The sequence below is a fragment of the Syngnathus typhle genome, linkage group LG7, assembly GCF_033458585.1.
Source record: "Syngnathus typhle isolate RoL2023-S1 ecotype Sweden linkage group LG7, RoL_Styp_1.0, whole genome shotgun sequence".
Classification (NCBI taxonomy): domain Eukaryota; kingdom Metazoa; phylum Chordata; class Actinopteri; order Syngnathiformes; family Syngnathidae; genus Syngnathus; species Syngnathus typhle.
In genome coordinates, this window is record NC_083744.1 from 7,638,356 (window position 1) to 7,657,606 (window position 19,251).

General features: G+C 43.8%; 2 protein-coding genes across 2 annotated transcripts; one reads left to right on the forward strand and one right to left on the reverse strand.

Annotated features, from left to right (window-relative positions):
* Positions 1-181: 181 nt before the first annotated feature.
* On the reverse strand, positions 182-4,768 carry LOC133156875 (mucin-2-like). Its single transcript, XM_061282957.1, has 2 exons — positions 2,031-4,768; positions 182-1,538 (listed from the first exon to the last, which is right to left on the reverse strand). Exons 1-2 carry the CDS (start codon positions 4,672-4,674, stop codon positions 814-816), a joined length of 3,369 nt encoding a protein of 1,122 aa, XP_061138941.1. The 5' UTR covers positions 4,675-4,768; the 3' UTR covers positions 182-813.
* A 4,565-nt stretch (positions 4,769-9,333) lies between these two features.
* LOC133156880 (lysine-specific demethylase RSBN1L-like) lies at positions 9,334-19,245 on the forward strand. The gene is made up of 8 exons (XM_061282967.1): positions 9,334-9,872; positions 10,118-10,249; positions 11,001-11,650; positions 14,832-14,969; positions 15,258-15,400; positions 15,600-15,767; positions 16,088-16,199; positions 16,888-19,245. The coding sequence occupies exons 1-8, from the start codon at positions 9,365-9,367 to the stop codon at positions 18,160-18,162; spliced, it is 3,126 nt and encodes a 1,041-aa protein (XP_061138951.1). The 5' UTR covers positions 9,334-9,364; the 3' UTR covers positions 18,163-19,245.
* The last annotated feature ends 6 nt before the right edge of the window (positions 19,246-19,251 follow it).

A 19,251-nucleotide genomic window follows, 5' to 3' on the forward strand; every position in this document is an offset into this window, starting at 1 on the left:
TATTATTGCATGTCTGCACCGAAATATTGATGCTGATGTCAAAATGGGTTTCTCTTTGTGTTTATTTAATGCGCTTATTATGAAGAACCACGAAAAGAAGTCCATAGCACTTGTTATAGTTAAAAAATAAAATAATTGCCTTTTTAAACGAACACATAGTATTCGAAGAACAAAACCAAACTTTGTTCATTTATGTTCAGCTTTAATTTGCAGGGTTTCTTGATAGAAGATAAAGTACAAACGTTTAAGTCCATTAACCTTTTAAATACTTTCAAGCATCAATAGAAGAAAATAACTAGTTACAAGAAATTGCACTTTGGTTTGAATATAAATGAGCCACAATGAATGGAAGGCATATTATCTGTGAGCAACACTAAGTACACCCTCAATTATCACATGCTCGGTTCACGCTCAGTTGCCACCATACTCAATATTTTTCTTTTTTATTTATACTCCATTGAATCCATTTAAACCAAGGGCTCCCTTTACGTCAGCACACAATTTTCTGTAGAAATAAGGTTTTCCACTAGGCGGAAGCATTGCGCCAAAGAAGCCAGCAGGTTTGTGCTTGAGTACTATTTTTGCCTCGAGTTAATATAAAAGAGTGCAAAATGACAGTTGTCGAGATTGATACATTACTCAAAAAAATTTCTGACCGTTGAGCTTTTGGTAGACCTTTCAAGATGAGCATAAAAAGTTAATCAATTTACTTGTAAATGTTTGAATGCAAGCTGAACTGTTTTTGGGGGTCCATCCTTCTATTTCACCCAATATCCAGAACTTATTTTCAAGTAGTGCATAACAATTATACATTTATGATAAAAATCCCTTTGGCCGAATCATCATCTTGACTGTTTTAAAAGAATGCCTTTCATTTGTGAGGTAGTACTCAGTGGAGATATTGTGCCAGGCTCCCCAATATATCCCATCACGTACCCCTTTGTACTTCCTGAAGTAGTACCTTCCATTGAGGTTTGCTGCCATACATGCATCAAACCACCAACCGGAGCTGTAGTAAGCCCCACAGTTCCCAGATGGGTAGCGATCATTGTCCCGGTCTGGGGTGGTAAAGGCCTGATTGTTGTGGTCGTAGGTGGAGCTGAAGCGAAGCGCATCTCCCGCTGTTCCGGAATAACCCCCCACTGTCAGCCTGTAGAGCATCCTTTCGCTCGCCACTCTAAAGTGCTCGTACTCTGCATACCTTGCCACCCCAGAGAGGTCCTGCAGCTCCACCCGCAGTGTCATGTCCCTGCCCCGGGTCAAGAGGTGGATATATTCATTCCCCAACCAGAACTCCCCTCCGCTCAGTAGCTTCCCAAAGCCCGATCTGTACTCGGCCCAGGTGCGGTTGAAGCTGACGCTGCCGTCTTGTCGGAGCTGCAGGAGGGTCCATCCTCCACCCTGTACCTCCATGTCACACAAGACTGGAAAACGTCTGCCGGCATGGAGATCCGGAGTCACGCGGTAGATGCCACTTTTCATAGCCCGCCCTCTGACTTGGTGGTCTGAGCAGTCCCTCCTCAACGCAGAAACTGCACCTGAGGAACATTTGATGGCACCACCAATCACAAGCTTGTCTTTTATTGGCAGCGGTCTTAATTTTGTATTCATACCGCAGTGATGACTAAAGATGATGACCTCCCAGAAGCAAAAAGCCTCATTTAGGAAAGTACACAACTGATCTTAAAGTCAAAACTGCTTTAAAGATTGTCCGATGACTTTTTTTTTTTTAGTTCTGAATGTGGAGTTGGGCTTTTGGTGCTGCTCAGCGCAGATGCCGATATTCTCTCGAGAGCTACAGGGTCATAGGTCATTCCAAATTAAAAAATGAATTCAAAATTCCAAAAATGTATTACCTCTAATATAAAGCTGGGCTGTAGCAATCTAAAAACAATATGTAGTACATATGATTCATTGAATAGATGCTTGCTTTTAATCTTACAAAATATAAATACTTTATTTTTTGGTTTGGGATACACACTAATGTGAATCTAAGCAGATGGTATGACTTGAAAATTTGTATCTCTGACCTTCAGATGGTATCAGCGTCCTTGACCCGCTGGCTGGCCTGCTCTCCCCCTCATTCCGTTTTGGCAAATCTTTCGAATGCCTTCCGTTTGGGCCCAATTGGCTGCCGTTGAAGAACGCGGCAGCCACCTGCTTGATTTTCACACGCAGCTCGCGAGCGCTTGACGTCGACGATTCAGCAACCAGCTGGGCCTCGGGGTGAGTAGTAGTAGTAGTTGTTGAGCTGAAGTCGGAGCTGGTGGTGGTCTGGACAGTAGGGGAAAGGGGTTGGATAGTCTTCTGTAGGGCTGCTGCATCAGCTCGAGCATGCAGATTTGTCTTTGTGGACCCAGGATTAGTGCTCGGAGTAACACTGTGAGTCACGATTGGTTGTGTTGATTTTGGAATTGATGAAGGTTTCCCTGTTGATTGTGGCCTCAGATCAGACACCCCCTCGCTGTTTAGTCCCACCGGGAGCCTGCTTAGGCCCTTGAAGGTTTTTGGAGTGATGGGTTTTGTTGTGCTGGGTTTGGACTTTGTGTCTGCTTGGGAATGCGTCACCTCGGCCGTTTGTGAAACGGGACTAGGAGTAGGTGGAACGTGAGCATTATAGAAATTACTGGTTGTTGTCCTAATAAATTGCTGAGGTTTGGGGGTTGTGGTGTTCTGATTTGGTTCAGTTGGTGTTGCTCCTGGCTCCGGCATCAATCTGGTTGGTGGTCTGTCACTTGAGAGAGACCTGAGTTGAGGTTTGTTATCAGACTCCTCACCAGGACTTTGAGTAGACACAGATTGACGGTGAGGATCAAGATGGACTTGGTTGGCTGTAGGCTTCAAGTTAGCTTTACCATTTTGGTCTCTTGCAGCCTGGGACTGCTTTTGGTTTAGTTTCGGCACTTGACCAGCTTTGGCCTTTCTGTTAATAATGGGTATTTTCTGGCTCGACTCCAGTCTTCGATTGGGATTAGCTGTAAATGCGGTTTCTGACTCAGAGTTCCCCGTAGAATTAGAATGAATTTCCTTCAGTTTTTGTCTTTTTTTAGAATCTGGTGGGAAGTGTTGCTTTGCTTTATTTTGATCAAATTTGTCTGTTGTATTAGTTTTTAACTTTTTGTCAGGTTTTGGCTTCTGGTCAGTTTTACTGGTTTTAACAGGAACAGGTCTTTTGTTAGGTTTGACATTTTTATTTAAAGTTGGGATTTGCTCTGATTTGGGTTCTGCGTTGGTTGCAGATCTTCCGCGTTGGTCAATTGCTACCTGCAGCAGAGTAGTAGTCCGGTCTTGACCATGTTTGGGTTTTTGGGTTTTGCCGTGAGGATCACTTGTCCTGTTATCAGCTCTTTGAACGTGAAACCTTTTAGTGTCGTTGCCAGGTTTCAATTTAATCTCTACTTTGTTTTTTTGTGGAGCAGTTTTTTGTTTGATTTTAATGTCCACTTTACGGTCATGCTTGAAGTCCTTTGGCTTGTCGTTTGCATCAGGCTTCATTCCAGGTGTATGCTTTCCGGCCGTCTTGGCTTTCAGGCCTGGTCGGTGCTTCAAGCCGGTGTTGGTGCTTAGCCACCTGCTGCTGCTGCTGCTTTCTGTGGCTTCAGGTGAAATTGTTGTGGGAAAACTGTGATGAAGAAAGTTGCAAGTTGAACTCGATCTTGGGGGACTTGTTACATCCAACTGATTCCTTATGGTGTTTGAATCAGACAAAGTTGTTTGGGTTCTTCTTGTATTAATAACTGGTAAGTAATTGGAGGTGGAACTGGAGAAGGGAAGAGTTGGAAGAGATGACGTGATCCTTTCGGTCTCATCCAAGTCTACAAGCTCCGGCCTTTGAGCTGAGATAAATGTCAACGCAGGAGTCGGGCTGATTGAAACAAAGTCTGTCGTCTGAGTGGCTTTTCTGGATGCCGACTCTCCGTTGCTGTCTCTCTGCACGTTCTCTACTTCGTTTCCTCTCTCTGTTTTCAAACTCCCTATTACTCCTTCTTTCTTTTCAACTACTACCTCCTCATCTTTTTTTATAGACTTGCTTTTGTCCGCAAGCCCTCTGTTTTCAGTCTGTTTTAGTTTCTCATTACTCTGCCCTGGATTTATCCCCTTTTCCATTTCCTCTTTCTTCTCCTCCCAAATCTTCTCTTGATCCTGCCTCCCACGGTCCTGCGCCTTCTTTATATGCGTCTTTTTCTCCATCGCATTTGTTACATCTGGCCACATTTGATGATCTTGACTCTCTTTTTCACCTTCATGATCTTTGGCGCGTTCGCTTTCTCCCATCTCAACTTTTCCAACTGTTTCCTTCAGTATTGTCTCGTCCTGCCAGTCTCCATCTTCCAAGTCTCTCTGTCCTAAACGTTGTGTTTGAGAGTGTCCCTCCTCACCATACCTGCTCTCTTGGCGTTTCCCACAGTCGCCGCACATCTTCCGCAGCTGGTCCACGTCGTCCTTCAGTGTCTGTAAATCCTTCACCAGCTTTTCCAGCTCCCGGAATTGCTCCGGCAGGTGCACAGTCATCGGCGGCAAGCTCAAGACATAGGGGCACCCGGTCCGCCCAAGTCCGCATGGCCCCCCGGCCCGCACGGTGCCAACGCATTGCCCCAATCCATCGTTCCCCTCCCAAGAGAGGGTGGAGGAGGCCAACAAAGTCAAAAATGTGTACAGTGTTGTCAACTTCATCTCGAGTCACAAGAGTGAGAGGAGGAGAGCCGAGAGGTTTAAAATAGAGCCACCTCAGTCGGTCAGTGAGGAGGCGGCAAGGTGGGCGGGAAAAGACAACTGAAGGAGGTGGGGTGGTTTGATAGCACTTTTAAGTCCACTGAGAGAGAAAAAGAGATCCAAGCTTTTTTGTTGATGGAAACAGGTTGGAAAACTCTGAGTAACTGTCTGTTCTCACACTTATTATGAAGATTATCTGAGATGTCATGGGAATTATTATTGAGATTGTACAGAACAGTCTTTGTTTTGGAAAATACCTTCCAGACCTACCTGCAATTGGTAAAAATCTGTGACGGGGAAATGTCAAAGAAAGTCTACTAAGGACATCAAAAATTGATTTGGCTTTAATCAGAGGAACTTTAAATTGTATGTGCTGACTTCCATTTAACATGAATTTGATTGGGATCAATTCTGAGAAAAGCCGCAGCCCCAGTTAAAGAGGGTGTGCGCACTTGTGCAATCATTATCACATTGGTTTATTTTGATTTCCCCACTTTAGAATATATTTTATTCAGTTGTGCAGGTTATATGTCACAATGATCCTAGTCTCCTTTTTAAGATTAAAAAAAAACCTGGCATTTAACAGTGAGTGGTGTTTAATATATCATGCACTGTAACTAATGAGGATCACATTGTGTAATGGATGAGAGCGCTCAAGAAACATTCTCACTGCATGCTGTAATGCAAATGTGATCAGAGTAGAAGATATATGCATTTGTGTCACACTTGCAGATGTGACACGTGAGACTTACTTCATGTAATCATTTTTAATGATTGCTTGTTGGTTGTGTCATCTTTTTTTTTTTTTTTTTAAAGATGGAAAAGATGTCAGGTTAAAAAAGGTCATTTCTTAAATCTATTGAAGTACAGTCTTTATTGTATCTAACTCGTGTAGAGATAGTCAAGTCATACTTTTGCGCACTGTATTAAATATTTTATTAATTTGTATTTATTGGATTTTATTGAATGTGGCGAATCGATGAGTTACTGATGGTTTGCTCACCGTATTGTTTAATTTCACTCTATTTAGCTTTGTTTAGGGCGGCTCTGTGGCGCAATGGTTAGCACGTCCACATCACAGTTAGGAGGGTACCGGTTTCGATTCCACCTCCGACCCTCCCTGTGTAGAGTTTGCATGTTCTTCCTGTGCCCACGTGGGTTTTCACCGAGCACTCCGGTTTCCTCCCCCTCCAAACTCACTGTATTGTTGATACTAAAAGATTTTTTTTAATTGACTTTAATATTTTTGTTAGATTTTCTTTTCTTTCATGTAGTAGACATTTGTCATGAGAAGTCTGTGGGTTACTCAACCCACAGTTCAATTTAATTGAATTAGTTTGAATTTACTGTTTTTATTAATGTAGAGAACAGGCTGTTTCTCTTGTGATTTGCTGAGCTCAATATGTATTAGCTATTTAATTAGATTTGATTTAGCTAGAATTTAATTGCTCTTCTTAGCGTAGCAATGAGATGAGGGGAGCCTCTCTTGTGGGTTGCTAAGCTCACTGTGTATTTCTGTTCCAGTGTTTTGTTAAAGCATTTTACTGGTCTCCTCACCTCCGCCCAGCAACGTTATGTTTTCCTCACTCACTTATTTGTGTGTTTTTTCGGGGGATTTCTAGAAGAGAAAAAAAACTCAGGCCTTTGCCACAACACGTGAAGGAGTAGTGCACCGACCGGCCAAGAGGAACCCATAAAATTTTGGTGGGGATCCGGCTAATGGTGCAGATCCAGGGAATGTGTTTTTCCACTTGTGTTAACATTGCGACATCGGATCTTTTGGTTGTTTTCATTCATTTCTACTTGTATAACGTGTGATCTTACGCACAAAATATGCAGGAGGTGGGTACTGATGAGCACTTTGATAGGAGTGATGATACTTGGCGGAGGTCTGCGCTCTGAGCACCACTCTAACTTTAAACTTACCTCTTCTGACCTTTTGAATTGTTATTTTCTGCCTCCCGGCTGGCTGGTTGTTATGACGACATTGAGGCTGGAGACATTTTTCAGCTGTCTTTTTAATAATGACAAAGGAATCTTCTGGCTTCGAGTGTGGGAAACACGCTCTTTTAAATGGAACATCAAGTGGATATTTTGTCCATATTAGAAAATAGTCGTTTTTGTCATGCAACTGGTTAGAAAGAGTGGGATCCTACGTGGCCCTCCATTATGGAATTTTCCATCCTTGAACTGCACCATATCCATTGAATGAAAGCATAAAACCATGATGCACAAACTAATCAAATTCTTTACATCCAAGTCATTTGTATATGTTTTTATAAACTACATTTCTGTAGAGTGCTATTTTTTTATTGAAAAATACATGTTTAAAAAAATTATTTGAGTTTTCTTTATTTTTTACTGGAACGGATTAATGCCATTCACATTCATTTCATGGGGAAATGATGATTTGAGACCCAAATATTTTGAGATAGAATTAAGCACGTATTTGTAAGCCAATGCACCACTGTTCTTAAATAACATTCCAGGCTTGTATACAGTCAGGTGCTTGTTTGACAACTGTTGGTAGGTAAAACCATGAACACATCCACACACCTCAGCACTTTAATATACAATGACAAAATGTGCTACAGAAATGTTTACACTTTTGGGAGATGGCTGTCTGAATAAAAGGGAACTGTCCCATCCAACCGTTTCTTCTAGCGCTCATCCTCATTTCACTGTTAACGCAGAACACCCTGGACTGGTTGCAAGCCAAATGTAGGGAACATAAAGACATTCATATCTATGGGAAATTTAGGATCTTCAGGAAACCTGCCATTCATCGGGTGAACATTAGGGAAAAGTTCAGTGGGATGGATGGATGGATGGACGGACGGACGGACGGATGGATGGATGGACGGACAGAATGAATACAATTGTATAATTGAAATGGGTGCTTATACCAGAGTGTGGTCGTGGATCATTCTTAAGAACAGCTTCTTCTCTCGGCTTTTACCCATTTATGGACAGCAGGTTGTCGTCCTCAAGGTGCCCTCCTTGTGAACACTGTTTTGAATTCCCCCGAGTGAGTCGCCTTGGCCCACTCTCTGTCCTGGCTGGTGTAAACAATGTGCTCCCTCGCCAATAAAGCAAACATCTGACCATTTGTTCTGACAGTTCATTGGTCCAGACAAGCAGGGAGGCCACTTAATCTCCATCCAAGTGATATTGTTGAAAAAAAAAAAGCTTGAGATCTACCGAGATCAATTACAGGCTCATATCTGTCTTCATCCCATGGATCACTTCTGTATCCCAACTCAACTTTTTGTCTTTTGTCACACACTCATATTCACTTGATGCTTCATAAGACAGGACATTCTTTCTCCATGTGTCAAGATGACTTTTACCCGTCGCCTAACAACAACTGGATGTGTCCCGTCACATCTGGAATGGATTAGCTGTGATGAGCAAACTATAAAACCTTGTCGGCCCATCAATCAGTCACTAACCTAAATACCTGCATTCCTTTAGGAAATTAATGATGGACATTAATTTTCCAAAATTAGGATGTCAAGGGTAAGGATATGGTAATACTAGATGGGGTGCTATGGCCTGATTAGCCAGAGTTAGTTCTATATATGGCAATCATCCATTCATCTGTTTTCTATAGCCTTACCTCAGCAAGCCTTCTATAGCCTTGGAATACACCCTAAACTGGTCGACAGCCAACCACAGGGCACATATAGACAATCATTAAAAAATATGGACGATTTAGAATAACCAGACAAGGCCCAGGCAAGCACGGGGAGAACATGCAAACTCCATACACAGGAAAGCCAGAGCTGAGATTTGAACCCAGAACCAGTGAGGCAGGCATGCTAACCACTCCAAATTAAAAACAATATACAAATTGAAATGACTTTCACTTGGGAGCCACTCACTTTAACCATGTGTGACCACACTAAGTAGGACGATTGACTGATGAGCAATTTTTCAAACAAATTAATGTACTGTACTGAATTGTATGTAACTTTACTGCTCTCTAGCGACGTTAAAAGAAATTGCAAGTTGGCGCGCATGGACCTGCGTTTTTGTTGTGGTTAGGGACCAACAACGGCTTTAACAAAACGGAGGGCGGACGGATGGATGCTTAATCCCGCGAGAGAAAATAAATCAACACAGCAACAATCTCCTCACAAACACACTCCTTAACATAGCCAAAACAAATCAGAGATATGTAATCAAAACTAAAAGAGGGAAAAAATATATAAAAGATATTGGATTATTACAGATATTAGCTCATTTGTGTTTTTTATCTCCTTGTATCATGTTTTTAACGATTCTGTATTTTATATATTTTCTATAAATGAAGAATATTTAATGCATGTGATACTTTTATTATTAATAACCATTATTATTGTTATTATTATTATTATCATCATCATCTCTGATATGGTTTATGCTCAATTTTACTTTTGATACAGTTGTTTTTTAAAGGCTTCTTAATAACGTGAAGTTGACGTGCCTTGGAAAATAAGAGTGTTTTTCTTTCATATTGAACAGTCACTTTTCAAATTGTTCATAAGCACACTTCCTTCCGTGTTGCTTTTCATCCTCTCGGACGTGCTTACGTAGGCATCTAAGCCCCGCCTCCCATTGGCTCTGACGCACCAGTTACGTCTGGCCGTAAAAAATAGAAACTTCCAAGATGGCCGAGTCCGTGGACTCCATGCATTTCGCAGCGAACAGCCAAACAAATTCCCCCCAATCGCTGTTAGCTAAACGGCCGCCGGGGATCCGACCGCAGTCTTCCAGCGACATTCACCCGCCTCCCCCAAAGAAGGTCCGCGTGGAGGAGAAGCGACCCAAGCACCGGAAAGTCAACGGAGAGGTGTGCGCAGGGGAAAAACACAACGGGAAACCGAGTTTTGAGAGCCCAGCGAAATGGAGTTTCGGCCCGGGCAAGGCGAGCAACTCCGCCGCCCCCACCGCCACCGCGGTGGTGGTGCCAGGAGCAGCAGCGACTCCCGCACGAAAAATATTCAAAATAAGCAACTTCCTCGCCTCGCCGTCTAAAGAAAAACGGGCAAAAGAGAAGCGGCATAGAGAAAAAAGCGGCGAAGCGCAGCGCAGTTCGGCCGCGGCTGTGGAGAAAGTCAGCCCCGCTAGCTGCTATACAAAGACCGAGAACGGCGACATGAAGACGCCACAGAGAGGTAAGAGTATAGTCTCTTGCGCTTCACTGCCTTTCCTACTCAAATTCTGAGCAAACTGCATGGTTGTGATTAAAACATCTGTTGAAATATTACATAACGGGGTTTGTGCCGCAGGCCACTGTGCGCGCATCAGGCCCCGATTGCAATGCATGTGAACCACTCACTCACTCGCACGTGGAAATGTTTGTCACTTCACTTCAGGGTGGATGTTGATAACAATGTCATTTTTGGTGCCTTCCCTCCAGATCATAACAGCAAAGACAAGGAGCGAGACAGCAAGAAGGAAAGGAGCAGCAAAGAGTGGAAAAACCACAAATTGCCGCCAGAACGTGACATCTCAAAGGAAAACGGGGAGGTGGTGTTCCCTCTTCAGAGGGGTAAGTCAAAACACCCCCAGCTCACATCAGAACTTGGAATCACACCTTACATCAAAGTGCAAAATCCCCGTCTAACGTGTCTAGCGATGCCCCGTTTATCACGGGGGATATATTCCGAACACATCGAGCTCTGGACGTTAATGTCACAAACCCCACAATGCACTATGCCAAACGTAAACACGGCAACTTTGCCAGGATCGAAAACATGTCGCTTCTTTGAATAAACGCAAAAGCCACACTTTCAAAATGGTTAGAGAATGGTTGTAGAGAAAAGGAGGATGAGCCTGTCACTTAGTAACGTCAGCCATCACATGCTGGATGCCGCTAACTAGCGAATCGCAAATGACACAAGTGGATGGATTTAAAATTGGACCACAACAATAACCAGTTCGGGAAATGGATCGATGGTTAAGTCAGACGACTCTCGGACCTGCCAGTGTATGGTGGGGGATCATGGAGATTAAAGCGAGTTATTTTTACCTTAAAACTAGCGTATCCGATGTGGGCAGACAGCCAACGTCATAATGCTTTTACTTTGAATGTCTCTTAGTCAAAGCCCCAATTTTGAATGACACATGCGGACCATCCTCTCATTAAAAAAATCCCCGCACCTCACATGCATCATGTTTATTAATGCAGAACAATTTCTTAAACTAATTACACAATTAATCATTGGGATAATCGATTGAATACTCTTATTAAAAATGTTTGCTAGCCTCAGCCCTAACTTCTATTCTATTGTCCATCTCAGAGCCCAAGGACAAGCCCAAAGCCAGCTCCCAAGAAGACCTCTTGCTCAAGAAGCTGAAGAAGAAAAAGAAAAAGAAGCACAAAGACGGCGAACGAGCCAAAGAGAGACACGGCCGCCCTAAAATGTACCACCGCTCGTGCCAGACTGTTTATTCCGGAGTCTCTCTCGGACTGGCCGAGTTCCTCAGCCGAATCAACGGCAACAGCGGAAGTGGCACGGGGCTACTTCACAGCACGCAGCGCCAGGACCCGCCTTCCTTACCCGCCATGCTCAGAGACGGATTGGGCTACAGCTCACCGCTCCACTGCACGCCCATGCCGAGTCTGCCAGGGCTGGAGTTCGGCCACCTCATCCACGTGGAGATGCAGGCTAATGGCGGCGCGTCTGTCGCGCACGCCTACAGCGAGCAGCTCTCGGCCCTGTCGCCGGCCGAGATGCAGCGCTTCGCCCAGGAGTTTGTCACCCTGTCGTTCAGCGAGGAGGAAGCCCAAGCGGCGTGTTTTGTTATGGGCATCATCCACGGAGCGGCGTCCTACCTCCCGGACTTCCTGGATTACTTCTCCGACAAGTTCCCCAACGCTCCGGTCAAGATGGAGGTGCTCGGGAAGAAGGACATCGAGACCACCACCATGGCCAACTTCCACACTCAGGTGAGATTGTCGAGTAGTTGTCTGTACTCTTGTCTCGGGCTGCAAAGGGGTAAAAAGTTTCCAATAAAATCCACAGAAACCTTACAAGTGAAATAATATGAATCAACTGGCAATCGAGGGGTTATTTAATGGAAAGGTTTGATTTGCAAGCCTAAATATAAACACTTGTGCAAACTAGATAGCGCTCCTTGCCTGCATGCAAATGTTCGCCAACAGTTTTAGTGAAATATGGAATTTTACAGTATAGGCAAAGGTCTGCTGACCATTTGGTGAACACTGGCGACCTTGAACGAAAGCTGACGTGAGCGAGCGGCAACGTTGGCCGCCTTTGCAAACATGCGATTGTTCCACCCCTCAGTGTGGTAGGGGCTTTTGCATTACGCTGCAAAAAAAAAAAAACAATTATGGGAAGCGGACCTAAACTTCAGTGCCGGAAGATCAGCGTGGGCCACCGTGATTGAGCTGACTCCCTTATCTGTATTGCAGTCCACAATGATTCCATTTTTAAGTTGTCTTGGTGAAACAAATGAACTAAACTACAACTCAACTTATTGTGGCATGAATTCATCTCTAAAAGTGAGGCTCTTACTCCACCTTGAGCCCGCACCTAATGCTGAGTAATGCCTCTTTGTGCGCTTTGAGCAATTTCACTAAACAAGCACACCTCATACCCGTTGGATGACCCGAAGGCAAAAAGGACACCGCCGTTTCCTGATCATAAAAGTTGCACTTCATTCTGACAAGCCAACAAAGCAATTGTTCGGGTTTCATGTTCACTACAATAGGTGTTTGAGTCCATTTTTCATGACATAAATCACTTTAGGGCATAATAACATTTTTCTCGAATTATTAAGTTGTATTTGACTTTTAATTATGTTTTTAAACTGCTTTGCATACCAGTAATATTGATAAAGGATTCAACCTGCCTTGTTTTTGGCGAATACATGACACACCAACTACCTCACTGCATTTTATTGCTGGCCATTATGTTGGTTTCTTAGAGCAATAAGAAGTTTTGGAGTTGCTACTTGGTGTAAAAAGTTTGAGAACCACTGGGTCAGTGTACTATATTTTGCTTTTGTAAACAACTGTAACACAAGAATCAGTACGTCACAACCTAACACCCATTTATTTTTAACCCACCATTTGCAACATAGCCGTCCTGCAAAAACGTCTACTCTTCTTTGACGATGTACGAAAGGTTTGAAGAACCAAGAATGTAAATTACACATCACCAAGCATCTAATTATATCCACGACGTAGCGCTGCAGCGCGGGCCTGGATACAACTGCACTTAAATTATATTCTGCTTCAGCAGCAGCCGTAATATCTGCCTCCCGCGCATTCGCACACTGCGAGGGACCCATTTAGGTCACACTAACCTAAAATTATTTCATCCAGGCCCCACCTCAGTGTAATCAGATTACTTCCTTTCCTCCGTACAGCAACACGATGGCAGGCTCTCTCCTGACGCTTGATTATTAGCATGTCTTCTTATTTGAGCTCCTTTGGGATGACCTAAGGAGATAGATTTTTGGCATAGTAGCTGTTGGGTGTGTGATTTAAAAAAAAAAAAAAAAAAAGTGGCTCTTGTCTTTGAGCTAGCTGTGAGAGTATCGGGATAAACTTTGACAGCACGTCTTGGCCTAAATGCACAAATAAAAGCTAACATGAAACTTGCATTTAAGCTCTCATTCTCGTTGAAGAAAGTAAAAGAAATGACACACCACAGTGGTGTAACAAACTCTGCGCACTTGAAGTGGAAACAACTTTTGGAGTTTTTGCTCTCCCGTGGCACAATTGAGAAATGCATCATGACAGCTATTGTAGAAAAACATGCATGAAATCTGATTCACGTTTGAGCGGCTAAAGATTTTTTTGCTGTTGTTGTCTAGGCTAAGTGGGTCGAAACATGGATGGATGGATGGCTGGATGGATTATAATGTGACAAATTTCTAGTCAGTCGATTAATTGATGACCTAATTATTTGTCGGTACCGTACCGCAGTTCCCAACCGTTTTTGTGGCACACAGGTTTCATATTATAATGTGCTTGAACGGAGTGGCAGAAAAACAAATAAGGTCAAATAATTAAAACCACAACACCCCATGACACTGAATGCTGTTGTTTTAATGAGCAGGAGACTGAAGCTATATTTTTGTTCAAACTCGTTTGTTGCCTGCACATTGTTGGACGTTTACCAACAAAGATGTATCTTCTCTTTGTATCGCTGCTCTTGTCCCTCATCGCTAGTCTGCAGTTAGGATTTTTTTTTTCTCTCAATGAGTCGCGGCGGGGCTAGCCGACGCTATCAAGGCTAAATGCTCTGCTCATCACTGACTGATTGACTGACTGTAAGACAAGATGCCAAAAAACATGTGATTAGCAATAAATTGACTTTAAACTTGAATGAGCAGTAGTAAAGTCTTTTTGTGTTTTAGTTCAAAGCTTCGATCTGATCACTCTCCGTGTGTGTGAATCCAGCAGCATCACATCCTGCCACACTGCAGCAGCACTCTTTGACTTTTCCCCCCTTCAACATGTGTCAGCACTTTTGCCTCCTGCAAACACGCCACTCTGGCTGGAAAAAATACTTATCTGAAAGTGTCATGAGTTTGGTTTCTGGTTTTGAACGAATAGTTAATCAAATGTGGTGTTTTAATCATTTATTTTCCAAGTTGCTTCTGACTTTTTTGGGATACTTGTTTTTAACTCAAAGATAAGATATTTGAAATGACTCACGCTCATTTTTTAGGCAGGATGTACTATGCGGGTCCAACTGCCCAATTCTAATTAAATGCCAACGTGGTGAGAACAGCAAGTGAGTTAGTACACTATTTGAAAGTACAATTTTGGCCCATTTATAGCGGCCGTACTTTCCCCGTTGTCCAAGACTGTTGACCCGATTGACTTCAAACTTGGACTGTACCATTGCAACAACTCGGACAACAACAGGAAAGACTTTGTGACGTTTTCAACATACTATACAAACTTTGGATTTCATCATTTCTTCTTAAGAAAGCATTCTGGGTTGTGGCTCCAATCAGGGTCTTATGCTGCCGATTCCAATACCGATCACTAGCGGTGATCTGATCGCTCAGTCATCGATCACGACGGTCAATAGAGTTAATGATGTTTTCCTGGCTTCATTTCTGCTTCAACATCTGATGTGTCCCCCCAGGTGAAGCGGACATACTCCCAGGGAACGTACCGGGCCGGGGCCATGCGGCAAGTCAGCCTGGTGGGCGCCGTGGATGAGGAAGTCGGCGACTACTTCCCTGAGTTCATCCGCATGTTGGAGGACTCTCCCTTTCTGGAGGTAGTCATCCTGTCATTCATTCTGGGGGCATTGTGTGTAGCTACTAATCCAGTCAATTTTCCAGAAATTGTTTGGTAAATTTCCTTTGGAAATTAACCTGGAATAATTTGGCAATAATAAGGAGAAATACCTTCAATTTAGAAAACTGCTAGTTTATTTCTAGTAATTGCTCTAAATGTCCATTAATTCCCATAGGTTTTCAATAGTTCCTGGAATTTTGCTGACTAAAAGTGGCCACAGAATGTCTGCTGTGTTGCCTCACTTGTTTTTTTGTGTTTCTTTCAACAGCGGACTCTGCCTTGGGGAACCTTCTCCAGTCTGCGGCTGCAGAGCCCCACGGAAAGTGACGACGGCCCCATCATGTGGGTCCGACCTGGAGAACAGATGATCCCCATGGCAGATATGCCCAAGTCTCCCTTCAAGAGGAAAAGGTGCGTTAACTTTGAAAGAGAACGTTCAGCTGAAAACAATTGTAACGCTCCTGCAGTGGCATACCTGAATCTGCTCGCACGATCAATTCGCAAACAAATCGCAATTTATAGCAATTCCTGCTCCTTTCCAGTTTATTTTAATCCTTGAAGCACTAGGGTTTTATTTTTCCGGATATCATTGTAAAGTGTTACATCGCAGGTCTACCAACGAGATCAAGAACCTGCAGTACCTCCCGAGAGCCAGCGAGCCCCGCGAGATGCTGTTTGAGGACCGGACGCGAGCTCACGCCGATCACATCGGACAGGGCTTCGAGAGACAGACGACTGCCGCCGTTGGCGTGCTGAAGGCTGTACGCTGCGGGGAAGAGTGAGTGCGCACGCTTTTATGATGACTTGTGACTGGGATTCACAACTCTACTTATTAACCTCCATACACATAAGAAAAGGGTCCACTTATATATGAACAAAACCTTTCCCCTCGTTTTAGCTTGTGCGTTTTATATTCTTGCGCGGCTTATATTCCAGAAATGTTGGTAAATAAGAAAATATGAATGTAGTATTTATTATGTTGTCATTTTTTGTTATTGTTATGTCGATGCTAAATAAGGAAATGCATTGTTTGTGCTGTGCTGCTACAGACTCCCAGCTGGTTTGTGTGTGTTTACGCTCAGCGTGTTTGTGTTTTAGAAGCGACACACCTGCGCGCATCACCAAAGATGTGGTGTGCTTTCACGCCGCAGACTTTCCAGACGTGGTCATGAGGCTGCAGCTGGACCTCCACGAGCCGCCGCTGTCTCAGGTGGGGCCACAAAAGAGCCACAAATTGGCTGCTGGGTTCAGTCTAACTGCGGAAATTGTCCTGTGTACACTGCAGACAACATGTGAAAACGAATAACTCCATGTTCTGGCCTAGTTTTTTTGGCGACAGACGTCGTCCGTAATTCTGGGTGGCAAAAGCTTAAGCCTTGTAGTTGTAAGCAAATTCTCGCGTCATTTGACTGAGGCAGAGTGATTGACAAAACAGGGTAAATGCCTTGTGTGTTAAGTCCAGTGTTCTCTACTAGAACTGATTAATTGACAGAAAGACAGAGAATGGGCTTATATCACACTCAAGCAGTAAAACAAGATTGGCTGTGCAAAATGTCATGATCCCCAATGTGTTTTTAAAAAGTGGCAACTACGCTTCTTGGCAATCTTGCAGTCTTCCCTGTACAACAACATGCGCTTGATTTAACTTCCTTGCCAACACATTATGCTGGATTATTATTGATTTTCTTGAAAAATATCTAAACCTTTTGGCACAACGCTAAAGGTGTTGTCATTGTTTTCAGTGGAAGTACCCAAGCGGCAGTTGATAACAAATATTTTTCGTAATGACCCTCTTTAAATTTATTGTTGATCAATTGCGTCTTAAAGCAATTAACTCAACGTTCCTAGAAGTTGGGTTGTTCCTACACACAATCACATTCCCCTTTTGGCGTCCGCAGTGCGTCCAGTGGATCGACGACGCCAAACTGAACCAGCTGCGGCGAGAGGGCATCCGCTACGCCCGCATCCAGCTCTACCACGACGACATCTACTTCATCCCCAGGGGCGTCATCCACCAGTTCAAGACGGTGTCGGCAGTCTGCAGCTTGGCCTGGCACATCCGACTCAAGCAATACCACCAACACGATGTTGCGGAGGAGGAAATAGAAAAAGGTTCACCGAGGGATGTCACGTTGCATATCAAGGAGGAGCAGCTCGAGGAGAAAGTGATGAAACTGCAGGAGGAGCTACCTTCACTGCTGCCCCGTAAGGAGGAAGAGGGGTTCCAAGCACTAATAGAGAAGAAGGAAGAGGTGAAAAAGCAGGAGGAGGAGGAGGAGGAACCGTGTCCAGGTGAAGTTCAGGGGGAAGGAGGCGCTTTCTTGAAGCCCCTGCCAATCAAGAAAGAGAACTGCAGTGAGGAGGAGAAGCAGCACAAGATCGTCAAGAAGGAGCGAGGGCAGTGGGAAAAGGAAGACAGGAGTAAAGAGGAGAAGGAGAGGAGTAAAGAAGAGGACAGGAGTAAAGAGGAGAAGGAGAGGAATAAAGAGGAGAGGGAAAGGAGTAATGAGGAGAAGACTCAAGAGGAGAAGGAAAGGACGAAAGAGGAAAAGGACAGGAATAGAGAGGAGAAGGAAAGGAGTAAAGAGGAGAGGAAGGACAAGAGTAAAGATCGAGATCGGAAGCATAGAATAAAGGATAAGGAGAGGGAGAAGGTCAAGACTGACGTCATGGCGATGATGAAGAAGAAGGACAAGGAGGGCGGAGGAGGAGCCGCTGTCTCGCTTTTGTCACTCAACTCGCGACTCGAGGAGATGCGAGATGGCTGCAAACACAAATCATCGCAAGGTAAGAAGGAGAAGAGCTGCCACCGGTCAGATGCTTCCACGCCCAAATCTGACGCACCCAAGTCAGACCCCAAAGCCTCGCCCAACAAACCGGCTCAGCTCAGGAGAGACGGTAAGAAAGAGGAGCCCAAGAAGCCACCCAGGACGCTCATCACGTTTGATCTCTTCAAGCCCATGGAGGCCCACCAGACGCTGGCGCTTTCTTTTAAAACCCACCACCATCACCACCAACACAGCAACACCAAGCCCGCAGACAACCGGACACTGGTTCCCTTCAAGGGAACCAAAGTGAAAAGTGGGCCGGCACTTTCGGACTCTCAAACGCAGCAGCAGCAGCACTCGGCGCTTAAGCAGACTCTCAAAACTCACAAAGACTTCCTTGTATGAATGTCAGCCGTTTGGTTACTATTACACGCGCACACACACAAACATCCACTCAGAAAAAGATTTTCGATGCGAACCTAAAATGCACTGGGACTTTCAAACTAGGTCAATTTAACTTGAGCCAAGTGAACTCATGTCCAAGTTGAATATGACATATTTGATCCGTGAACATTTTGAAGGATTTCCCACTCGTATGCCTTTCTGTGACTCCTCCAGTCTCTGTTGCAACCTGCTGATGAAGTTCAGTCGCCTCTTCCCAAGACTGATAGTCACAGAAAGGCATGAAAGTAGACATCCTTGGAAACTGTTGGGAATTTTGCCATTAAATTCCTTGTTCCGTAGCAGCAAATTATGCCAAATGTAGCGGAACTTTGAACAGTTTTCCACCTGGTGCATTTCATCTCTTAAGTTTTACTTCAATATAGGCCAAACCTTTTGTGGCTTTTACACAAGCAAGATCCACTCCAACATATTCAAACAGGAGAAGACGAATGTGAGCTAAGTGTCTCGCCTTGCATTTTATGTTGGAGAATGTATGCTGGCGTTTGTCAGTGCGTGCTCACTACTTTCTTTTTTCTCTTTTTTTAATAGCTCCTACAGATGGTACAAAACCCATTCATTTCTAAGCGACCTCTCTCTCTCTCTGTCACACATACACACACCAAAATGAAATGGCTACATTATAATGAGCTACTGAATCACTTTTGCAGTTTTTAAATGTTCTCAGTTTCAAGCACCCAAAGGGTGATGCGTTTTTTTTTTCTTTTCTTCAGACAAGACTTCCAAACCAACACCAACCGAGCTGTAAATTATTCTGTATGTACCAAAAAGTGTACAGCATAAATAGATGTTATCAGCATCCACGTGAGGAAATGTATACAGAAATTGCATATATTTTTTTGTAAGACGAGTTTTATTTTCCATAGAACTTATTTATATCATTTAACTGTCTTGTTTTTATTTGAGGCCAACGTACATGAACAACGTTGTTCTTTTTTTAAGTGTAAATACATTTTATTTCCTAAGATAAGACCTGGTAGTGTGATTTATATACTGATTGGAACCTCAATAAATGGTTCAAAAGCATTGATG